Source organism: Hyalella azteca, unplaced genomic scaffold, assembly GCF_000764305.2.
Source record: "Hyalella azteca isolate HAZT.00-mixed unplaced genomic scaffold, Hazt_2.0.2 contig2102, whole genome shotgun sequence".
NCBI lineage: Eukaryota > Metazoa > Arthropoda > Malacostraca > Amphipoda > Hyalellidae > Hyalella > Hyalella azteca.
Window position 1 is genome coordinate 7140 of NW_025932389.1, and position 12421 is coordinate 19560.

The window sequence follows — 12421 nt, forward strand, 5'->3', positions numbered from 1 at the left end:
AATCAACAGCCATCAAGACTTTCTGTGAATATTTAATTAATAGTATTAAACTGTGTAGTAAACAGGAACAATTATCCATTATATAAAGACTATTGTAGAAGTTTAGGGTATCCTTGGTATTTGTTTGGGACGTAGCAGTCCCAGGCCACGATGGATCGCCGCCTCTGATTATAGTTCATCCGCCCTCATTTGGGCCACCTGATGCACGATGCTGTTGCTTGCTTCTCGCCGCTGGTAGTGTTACAGGGGAGGTTGATCTGGGATTGTGCCCATTGATATGTATGCATATCAATATCAATTATAGTTCCGGGACATGACCTGTAAATAAAATTTTGTGGTAAAATTAGGAGACATTGAAGAAAAGCAAAGGGGAGGAAATTAGACTTTAAAAATTAAATCTGATTTCAAGTTTGCAAGGAATTAAAAGATGGGACTTTAATGGGAGTTCCAAGCTAAATGTAAGTTTTACTTGATCTTTCATCTACCAGGTGTCAATTAGGCGTCTCATTCTAATTATGTAAAATTATTAATCTAGTAAATTCACTAGGCATGAAAGAGATTGATGGAGAGCTAGACAATGAGTCAGAAAGTCTAGACAACATCACGTGAGCATTTGTGGGCGGAAGTATACCAAGTTTATAAAAGTGCAGGGTTTATAAGCTCCTCTAGTAGCCTGCACGACCGCAGCGATGTAGCACTTATTGCTAGTTACTCCGACCTGACGTACGTGGCTATTAGCTGTTTACCTGCCTGTACCTCTGTAATGACTCTCATATATAACCACCCTATATCAAGACAAGTTTAATATAGAACGAGACTTCACTTTTCCCTTATTTTTGTGACCCTTCTTTACATAGGTTTTCTTCAAAAATTAGCCAGAAATTCATTATTTGCAGTAGAGGGTTGCCACAAACACTGAAATGACAGGCAATGTTTGCTCCAACATATTCTTTTGTCAAATTGAATTCAGTGCAATTAGAATGCACGCCATGGGCTGGTCCTTTCTTACCCCATGAAGGCTGCAATCCTGTCTTATCCCATTTGACTATATACTTATTTAACGGTACCCTGTCCTCAAGTTGAGCTTATATATAAATATATATGCTGGATGTTCATCATATATTCACATATGGATACATCAATTGAAGTAATTTAGTTCAAGAATGTTAGTTTGGATGCAGGATTTCAAAATTCAGAATAGCAAGATTCTCAAAATGCAGGTACCTATCATGGATAATGCCAGGTAAACTTACTAGTTTTTAATACAAACACAACTTACTAAACAAAATTTAGAGCTGTAAATGTGCTTTGTGTGTGTCTCGCAGCGACGATGCAGCAACTTGTTCCAGCTTTGCAAGACTTAGCTGCCAATTCGCAGTGCAGTCCAAGTCTTGGGCTGTCCTTGCTGATCCAGCAGAATATATACAATCACCAAAAACCCTTAGCTTCTTCCTATAGAAGTTGTCATTCCTGTTCACCAGCTGATTGAGGAAAGTGTCATATCCTGAGCCAACTTTATTTTCATCAAAGTGATCAGTGATGGCTTTGGGATACATTGAATTGATACGTGCGGCAATGATTCTCAGTTCTTTTTTTTGAGGTCTTTTTGTCACTGTATGTATTTGTGACAACACATGGCGCACTAATGCTCGTCGTTTTCTACCAATAACTCGGTTCTGTGAATCCAAGTCATGAATGATTTCAGTGTCTAAGGACTCCATCTTCAGGTCCAGGATGAATGGCCAGGCTAGATCATTTTCCTGTACCTGCGGACACCTCAGAACTGTTTCAGCCTTGCTCACTGTTGCTGCGGTGCTCACTCTCACAGGCGGCTGGCAATCTTGTTCAGCTGGAATACAAGTTTTAAATTATTGATAATTGATAGTTAAATCAATTTGACCTATCACAAATAATATGTAAATATATTCCAAGTAATCATCAATAAGACTCAAAAATCAATCATTCATATTTCAGGAGAAAATTGAAGGTTTATATACCATCACAATAAACATTAGTTTGTGAGGAGTGATATTTAATTCAAATTAGAATTTAAATATTAACTTTAAACTTGAATTTAAAAATTAAATTTTAATTTCATTATTCCTTAGAAGACAATTTAAAATTTTCAAAGATCCAAGACAGTTAAATTTATAGCGCCTAATCTCCTGAAAGCTTCATCTATACAAGAAATGGTACTCACACCATCGTTTCAAAAGCTTTCGGATCTGTATGGGCTTAAGAACGCCAGCAAGATCTTTCTCCTGAATAAATTCAATGGCTTCACTGAGATTTTCAGCTCCAGCATCTTGGATGGTTTTAACAACTTCTGACAAAACCTCATCACTGAGGTTTAAATATTTCTGAATCACATTTCTTATTTCATCCATTGAAGAAAACAGCCATACTATTTTACCTGGAAAATACATTAAATTTGAATATTTAATTACAAATTAAATACTAAATTTTTTCAACATTGCACCACTAAATAATTATCAACAATAAAATTGTACAATGGATTACTTGGATTGACACTAAAAGAACATTAATTAAACATAATAAGTTTTAGTGCAGTTACACAATGAATGAAAATGAATGTATTTGTTTCATTTTCATGCCATGGCATAAGTTGAAAAGGTGCCATGACTGAGTAGGTAGCACATATGCACTAATGCCCATTAAGTCATTAACAATAACAAATAGCCTAATATGTCTTAATCATTTAAATCCTGCATTAAATAAGTCAGGAGGAACCATTAGGTGCCACCTGACTGATAATGATTATACATGAGAATCAGATTACAGAAACAGAAATAGATAGTAGATCATAGATGGCTACAAGTACAACTGAACTGTCAACTTGTTACTTGTCTATTCAGGTCACTCAGGTCAGACCGTCAGAATGGGAGGTTTTAAGTACGGCCTATGCTTATAATGCTTAGAGCGATTGTATTGCTATTGGTGGCTTCCTTCTCATTAACTCACTGGAGTCTGGACTCTGGGTCATTTCAATGCATAGTGGCAAAGCAGAGAGTTTTTTAGACTCTCCCTCAAGTTCATTTTTGAGTCCTATAAGTAGACCAGTAAAGTATCATGCATAGTGGCAAAGCAGAGAGTTTTTTAGACTCTCCCTCAAGTTCATTTTTGAGTCCTATAAGTAGACCAGTAAAGTATCATGAATCCCAGCATTATCTTACATAAGAAATTGGTTTAAGTCTTGAATAAATAAGGAAATTAGAAATGAACTGATTTTAAAAAATTTCTGGTTTGTCACTATGTTTCAATGCAAGGAATTTGTACCTATGGCTTTTAGCAAATAATCACTTAGGCGGGAGCGCAGCCGTGCACCACCAATTTTTTGCACCAATAAGCCCTGAATCGAATGCCTTGGATCTCTCCGGGCATCCGCCAATCAGCCGTGAACCACTCGGCTTTGTCCTCCAGCCTTGCATAATGCATAGACCCTATCAACACTATTGTGCACCGCCAGGCCGCGGATCGAATATGACTTCCTGGCAACGTTAAATTACGTAATTTTACGTTCACCGCATCTGAGTATGCAGCTGTTCTTACTTGCCTCATCTCGCCACACCAGCTTGAAACAAGCAATGCCTCAGCCCACAAGCTGATACTCCAAACAGATTACGCCCAACAGCCCCTAACAACACCAATGATTTAAGCCTATACCATCACTTCTTACAAATGCCGTAAGCCACAGGGTCTGCACTCTGCAGACCGCACCATACTACCGTAAATGGGAACTGCGCCGCACTGGACTGTCGCATCACCTTACCCACTTCGCAGGTATAAGCCCAGCCCTGACGCTCACCAGCATCTTCTTCCTCCACACTTACCCCCTTCTCTCCACCTTTCCGCGAATGGGTTAGGTTAGGTTAGGCATTGCATGGAATATTGCGAGGCAGGAAGGGTGCGACTGCAGGAGCCAGGCATGAGATGTGGTGGTAACCGTTAGGTTAGGTTTGGTTAGAATTCTCCTGCAAGCTGGTACCGAAAGGAGGGGGAGCAGGAGGTAAGCGTCACAGCGTGGAGGTTTAGCTTCCAGAAGAACGGACAGGCTGGAGAGGTAGCAGTGTACTGATAGCACTGTGGCGCAGGGCGTTCTTTATCAAAAGTGGGGAAGGGGCTAGGCTGCATGGAATAGAAATATTTTGGGGTTTAGCGTGTGGGCTACGACCATTGTTTTGGCGGCTTCAACTTGCAGGTCATTGGCTCGCTGGTTTACATCCATTAAGGGATTTAGTCCCTGTGGCTTTCNTGATAATGATTATACATGAGAATCAGATTACAGAAACAGAAATACCTAGGTAGTAGATGGCTAACAGCTACAAGTACAAGTACAACTGAACTGTCAACTTGTCTAGGTATTCAGGTCAGACCGTCAGAATGGGAGGTTTTAAGTACGGCCTATGCTTAAGTTATAATGCTTAGACGTTAGAGCGATTGTATTGGTGGCTTCCTTCTCTTTAACTCACTGGAGTTTGGACTCTGGGTCATTTCAATGCAAGGAATTTGTACCTATGGGCCATGGCTTTTAGCGAATAATCACTTAGGCGGGAGCGCAGCCGTGCACCACCAATTTTGTGCACCAATAAGCCCTGAATGGCTGAATCGAACGCCTTGGATCTCTCCGGGCATCCACCAATCAGCCGTGAACCACTCGGCTTTGTCCTCCGGCCTTGCATAATGCATAGAACCTATCAGGCTATCGACGCTATCGTGCACCACCAGGCCGCGGATCGAATGACTTCCTGGCATCGTTAAATTACGTAATTTTACGTTCACCGCATCTGCAGCATGTCATTGATAGATACGCTACGCTTGTTACCATTTTCTTGGCTGGGGTGTATAATTGTGTTTCAGATAGCATAGTTCTGTTCCAAAATTTATCGTCCTTCGACAAGTGGCCGTTCGACCGAGGGCAGGTTCGACACAGGGCCTAGATACAGACGGCTTGAAGTGTTGAAGGCTACGTTCCGGAAGGCAGGAATCATGATGGTCCATTACATCCAGGGCAGTGGTGGTCTTCGGATTATGTAAATTATTACAAAAATATTAGAATATGTAAATCAGACACATGCATTTGGAAGATTTAAAGTTCACCTCTTCGTCAGGACATATTAGGTAATTGAAAACTCTGCTACATTGTCCCAAGTTTTTCACACAGATAAGAATGCATGTCCAGATAATGGAAGAAATTGCACTTCTTTCGATGAGATACGAAACAAAATTTCCATGATTGTACGACACAGCATAACAATAAAAATTTTTAAGGGCAATTCCAGGAAATCCATCGGGACAATAAATTATAAACGACTAAAAATGAACCATATTTTTAAAATTCTGCTGTTGATATAAATAAATTTGCCAGGAACACGAGAAAAAAGGCAGATTTAATTTATCCATACTGGAGATGCAAAATAAAATACCAAATCGTTGTTTTTCGTTCAATACCATATTAATCTCAAGTCAGCGTAAGTGTACATGTTTTAGGAACAATTCTCTTTAACTTCACTTCTTGTTGTTTGTTTGTTAGTTTGTTTGTTTGTTCGCTACAAATCTTATATAATCGATATTATAAGATTACAACTTAAGATCGTGCAATAAATTTGAAATTTTTTATTTTTGCGTAAAGTTGGAGACAATGCACGTATCAATTGACAGAATAAATAATTAAAAAAAAAAAATTGAAAAACCAATTTTGCCTGCTACAAATATTATGATCGATATTTAACACACGTCTACCTGTCCAATCGATCTGAAATTTTGCACACTTGCATAAAGTCAGAGACAATGCATGAATAAATTGACAGAATAATCAATTTTGATAATTTAAATTTTTTATATAATAAAAAAAATTAAAATTTATTTGTTTTAATATGAAAATAAAATTAGAAATTCATTGCACATGTGTAACATCGACGACACAGGATTCTTTAGAAATAGGTAATGTCTTTAAAAATTTAATTTTTAAAAATTTAATTAAATTAAATTTAATTAAATTAAAATTTAATTTTTAAACGCATATATTATTTAGCTTACCGTAAGCACAGAGTGCCAGGCTAGAGGAAGCGGGATTAACTTCATCTTGACAGTCTTTTGCTGGTTGAAGACGGCTACTGAAAGAAAAAAATGGTGCTAAAAAACGGCCGGTTATTAAATGTAAGAAGATTGTTACTACTGAATGGAAAAATGGAATTTCATGCACAAGCTGTCAGTGTTTTAATCTTGACCATTGATTAAATGGAAGAAATTTTTGTTATTAATAATGGGGCTCGGGAAGACTAGTTAGCTCACAATAGCATTACGCGAATCGTGACATAAAAAATGGAAAATAACATTATTGTAAAAATAAATACACTTTATTTGTGAATAAATATTTTACTTGTAAAAATAAAAAAAGCCTAAATAATGCACCAGGAATAATTGACATACAAGCTTAAAAAATCTAATTATCCATGAAGAAAACCGAACTTTTTTAACTATTAATTAAAATTTAGTAATAATAGTTAAAACAAAACAAAATATATACATTGTTTTAACATTGAGTATTATCATGTAGTATAACTACTGACATAAAAGTGCCTTATTAATTTAAAAATTAAATTTCGGGCCGATATTTTTATATCTTTATTAATCCTCGACACCAACAACAGCGGATACTGTAAAAAAAAGTAACTGACACTACTTAAGAATATTTTTAAAATAGTAACTAAATAAGGCTTGAAAATAACTGTCCATATCGAAATGCATAACATAGAACAATATTAAAATTTCACCAAAATGACTGATAAGTTCGTTTGAATTGCAGTATGTTCACGTACAATGAGTCTCTACACCAGAGTTACTCGACACCTCGCTTCGTAATCAAGTGTGGCCGGGAATGCGCGTTGCTTTCAGTACGAGGTCTGAGGGACGAGTGAAATCCAGCTGACAGGCAACTGGCCACTCAAGCGTACTGTCAAAAATGTTTATGCCTTTTCCAGCAATCCGCCAATCACTGACGGGTTTTTCACTGACGCCAATCACTGACGCCAGCAGTTACAGACGAGTAATCAGTCGCCATGCAATCAGCCGTCACTGCCATGCGACCTATCAGTAGCGTTTTTTAGCAATACCAAGGTTTGCTATTTCTTACAAAAAACTTTTATTTATTTAACAAGAGAATTGATCAGTAATTTATCAAACATGTTGAGTTAACGAGGGAAACCTATACGACATTTTCATTTATGCTAAGCCCATGCAATTTGTCTTTTGCTGGGTTGCAGCACATTGAAAATTTATCAACCTGTCAGTATGTGGAGGCTCTTGGATTCGGAATGAGCATCCAATGAAAAAATCGTATCCCGATATTATATAGATACGATATTTTAAATTATATGGCTCAGTCACCGCCCACAACGGAACGGAATTATGATTCAAATATTTCGAAATAATTCTAAGTTTGTTCTTTATATTTTAATTTCTTTCTAATTTATTCTTATAGGAGCACTGGAAGCTAGTCCATAAAGCCCCTTGCCTAAACTGGGTTTAATTGGTACCTAACAGTCTAACAGCTCTGAAAGTTAAAATCTGAAACAAAGAGAGAACACACACGGAAAAAGAAAAAACAAGAAAAATAAAAATAAAAAAAAAATAAAAAAATAAAATAAATAAACTAAAAATAACAGAAAAAAAAAATAAATAATAATAAATAAATATAAATAATACATTTTTAATGCAAAATTAAACATAGATAAATAATAAGGATAAAGTATTGAATGAAATAAATATTAAGGAAAAACAAACAACAAAACAGCAAACAACAAAATAACAAAACAACAAAGAAAATACAAAAATTATAAATTAATAAGAAATCAATAGCTCTAAAAATTGCAACGATTTCAATCCGACTTAAAACTGCGCAGACAAATCGTTGTGAAAACTGAGCGTGTGGACCGGGCTTAAGGCGGATGCGTCAACACGAACGGTGACGGACTCGGACTGCTCCTTCAAATGCGAGTGTGCGGACGGTTACGTGATGCGAATGTGCGGACGGTTGCGTGCTAGACGTGACGGGCCGGCGCTGCTTGAGTGAGTAATCTATTATGTCGGGGCATTATAATCTTATTTCTTGATAATAACTACGATGTATTTGAGAGCATAGTTCTTTATATACCACCTAACTAATACATTGTTATGTGCTAGCCTAGTTCTTGACAAGAACTGGATGAAACTCGCGAAAAATATTTTTCTTGACATTGCCCTGTCAGTCTGACAAGTGTTGTTTGTAAGGTAATGGAATCTGTTGTGAGGGATAGGATTATCGATCACTTGACTGTTCACCATCTCCTATCAGTTTGTCAACATGGTTTTATTTCCGGTAGATCCCGATTCCTGCACCACTAACTTATTGTCTACGTTGAACTATTGGACTCGCCTGCTGGACGAAAGGAAGCCAGTGGATGCATTGTACCTCGATTTTGCCAAAGTATTTGACAGTGTTCCACATGAGCGGCTGTTGCGTAAAGTGAAGTCTTTGGGAATTGAGAGAAACGTACTCCAATGGATAAGAGATATTCTACTAGGTAGACGACAACGTGTCAGTATTAACGGAACCGTGTCTGATTGGACATCAGTGCGCAGTGACGTGCCACAAAGAAGCTTTCTTGGGCCTATTTTGTTCGTTGCTTCTGGAAACGATCTGCCAGAAGTAGTGTCCAGCGTGTGCTCTATGTATGCCGACGACACAAAAGTTTATAATGCAGTGAAGGATGCGTCAAATAAAGCGCAATTGCATGATGATCTTGACAGTTTAGTTAACTGGGCTGATACGTGGCAGATGCGGTTTAATGCTGACAAGTGTAAAGTACTCCACCTCGGAAAGAACAAAGAACAGCAAGATTACGGTATGAGAAGACATGGTTGCTACGAGAGAGTAATGATTGAAAAGTCTAGTTGAAAAAATATCTCGGAGTTTATGTCGACAAGGAGCTGAAATTTTCTAAGCATGTTGAAACGCAAGCTAACACATCCAACAAACTTCTTGGACTAATCAGACGCTCTTACGAATTCCTAGATGGAGAAGCGATGAAGCAGTTGTTTGTTGCTGTCGTGCGCCCGATAGTTTAGAAACGTTGTGTGGTCACCGAGATTTGAAAAAGACAAAAATTTAATAGTTAATGTTCAAAGACGTGCAACAAGGATAATTCCGGGCTTGGAGGGCAACTCCTATGAAGAAAGATTAAAGATTATAATATAATAATAATAATAATAATAATAATAATAATAATAATAATAATAATAATAATAATAATAATAATAATAGCGGTTTCAGCGTTTATAAGACGTTGGCCTGTCGCCGATTCTTAACATCGCAGAACATTCACAGCATTTTGCGGTCTCGAACTTGCAACTCGCTGCTACAATTCTGTTGTGCTTAATTAACCGCCCGGCCTCCTTGCCGCATATGACCAGAAACTGGCGCACAGAGCTGGGATCGAACCCGAGCCTCTCTGCGCCAATCTTGGTACTCTGAACTTTAACCGCTGTGTCACCCTGCCGTGGCCCAGCCTCTGTTATGAAGCTTCCAGCCTCTGTTCTGTTATCGACGTCTACGTGGGGACCTCATTGAAGTATACAAGTATGCTCATGGTTTATACAAGGTCATCGAAGGATTACTAGAATTTGAAACAAGAACCAACACCAGGGGCCACGGCTATAAATTAAAAAAACTGCGATGCAACTTATCCACGCGACAACATTTTTTCTCGCTTCGAATCACCGACATGTGAAACAGCCTCCCCGATTACATTGTTGGCGCTCCGAGTATGAACGCGTTTAAGAACAGACCAGATAAAGCTATGGGGAAAATATATGTTCAGACTTGAAATGTCTAGCACCATATCTAACCCGGTGGAAGTCTAGTAGCTATTTCAAACTGTCGTCAGTCGTGAAAAGATCCGGTCAAATGACACGATTTTAGATCTTCTGTGAACGAGGCACGAAAAGGAAAAGAATCGGCGACAGGCCACATCAGGCCTACTCTTCAGCGCCGACATCACTATATATTATGTTATGTTATACTTCAAAGTGAAAGTAGCAATACTAGTGATGGTTTCTAAATATAGTTCATATTTGTCTCACTCAACGAACTACAGGCTTTGATGGTTCGATCGTGTTATGTGAGATTGAATTTTGTGAGTTAGGATGTATGGATCATTAATCGGTTCTTATGGTTCAGTGATTCCAGTTTCCTCGGCTCTATCATCTTGCGTGCGTGTCGAGCGCTCGCAGTGCAGCTCCTGCTGGTTTAATCTCAAGACTGATTTTCTCATTCTTCGTTAAATGGGAAGATAAAGTGAAGAAAATTTAATTTAAGCTCCTGAAGCTCCTTCCATGATGACATTCATAACTGCCAATGAAAATATTCATTAATTGCTAAATGTTAGGGATTTGCAGGGCGAGGAATATTAAATGGACGAGATGAAAGTCGATATTTGTTCCTCTTGCTCACCATAACGTAAAGATTCTGTGCAAAAACACGAAGTTGTATAAATATAGGACTTTTTCAGGCCCTTACGTCGCTTCTTAGTAAATTTTCGTATCTTAGATTCTAAAGTTAGTTATTATAAGCGCTGGGAGGGTGGATTATTAATAAGTTCAGCAGCTATCTCAATCAATCGTCAGCTATGGAAAGATCGGGTTCCAAAGGCTGGATCCCTTGTGAATCATGTCACGAAAAGTTCAAGAATCGGCAACAGGCCATGGGCCTATTTCTTCTATTCTATCCTATAAAGATACGATAAATGGTAGCCACTATACGGGTGCATCAAATCTCACACAAGCTAAAAATTTTTTTACAATGCTTGTTGGCTCGCTGAGTGCGTTAGCAAGTTATACTACGTAGAGGGCATGGGGATAAGAGAAGTTTGTTTTTGGTATAAATATATTTGAAGGTTACGTAAGATTTTCGTTCGTTTCTGGTGTCCTCATAAGCATTCCTCGCGTTCTACTACCTTTTTTGTTGTCTCGGTTGTTATTTTATTTCGGAATGTGAAGCTACAAAAGTTTGTTTCTATGATTATTATATAAGTAGGGTTTTCGTGTTCATTTCTGAACAGAGAAACTCAGTTAGCTATATAGACGTTTTCTTCTATTGGATATCACGTTCCTGAAGGATGTTTTTAATTAAGTGTAACGCCCCCACCGCTGCATTTCTCCTTTGCCTGATTTTATTTCTTTCATAAAAGGCACCAAAAGGAGTGAAAATAACGTTTAAACTCAATGGAACGCACTGTGGATTAGTTGCACGAAGTGTTCAGGCTTCTAAAATTAGTTCGGTTTAATTTTGCAATCGTTATAGCTTATCAATCAAGATTCGCGCAAAAAGAAATTGATTAAACTGTTTCGGAAGCGCGGGACGTTCAACGCTGTTTTCTGAAGGAAGCAACTGAATGTGATTCGTGAATTGGTAGGAAATTGTTTGGGTAAGAAGAGAAGGACTTCAGATTAAATTGTAAATTCAGATTTTAGCATTGTAGTTTTTTTTACAAAATCTACAGTTTATATTGTTATTAAAATTCATCTCAGTATTAGCTACAACCGTTCTGCTTCAGGTTTAATTGTAGACTCTATAAATTTTTACATAGTATTATTTTTCACGAGTCTCATTTTTAACGGTTGGATGCAGAGCAGGAACAACTTCTCTTCAATCTTACCCATATTTTGGGTTCACGGTTGTTCACTTTAACGCGAGGAAAAAATAAGTATCCTTCAAGATTAAAGTTCGTGCAAATCTTCCATTTAATTTTTCTTAACACGTTTTAATTTTAACATCCATATTAGGTGCTCTGAGAGAAGCATTTTGTTCGGAGCATACACTGCGCTTCATTGTACATTTGCGGTGCAACTTATCCACGCGACAACATTTCTTCTCGCTTCGAGTCACCGACATGTGGAACAGCTTCCCTGAAGATATTGTTGACGCTCAGAGTATGAACGCGTTCAAGAACAGACTAGACAAGGCCATGCAAGAGCATATGTTTAGTCTTAAAATGCCTTGTACCCTACGGAACAACTGATATCTAGAATCGATTTTAAATCTACCGTCCGTTGAGAAGATCTGATCAAAAAGCCAGTCTAGTCAAGAAAAGCACAAGAATCGGCGTCAGGCCTATTCTTTAATGCCGAAGATACTATACTATACTATTATACTAACACTGCACACATAATACCTTGTAAACCAACACGCAAAAACTGTGCAATGAAACTATGTTCAGATAAATCTGGCAAACACATGACTATGGTCCTGGACCTCAAACAAACACAAAGATATTGGGCTGTAGAAGGAAAAGATTTTTCTTATCAGATCATATGAGTTCTTCTATGATTGTACCTCCATACGGTAACTGACCTATTATTTTTA

General features: G+C 37.8%; 1 protein-coding gene across 1 annotated transcript; it reads right to left on the reverse strand.

Annotated features, from left to right (window-relative positions):
* Nucleotides 1-287: 287 nt before the first annotated feature.
* Nucleotides 288-2415, reverse strand: LOC108665318. Its single transcript, XM_018152062.2, has 3 exons — nucleotides 2201-2415; nucleotides 1280-1849; nucleotides 288-318 (listed from the first exon to the last, which is right to left on the reverse strand). Exons 1-2 carry the CDS (start codon nucleotides 2385-2387, stop codon nucleotides 1290-1292), a joined length of 747 nt encoding a protein of 248 aa, XP_018007551.1. The 5' UTR covers nucleotides 2388-2415; the 3' UTR covers nucleotides 288-318; nucleotides 1280-1289.
* Nucleotides 2416-12421: the final 10006 nt, after the last annotated feature.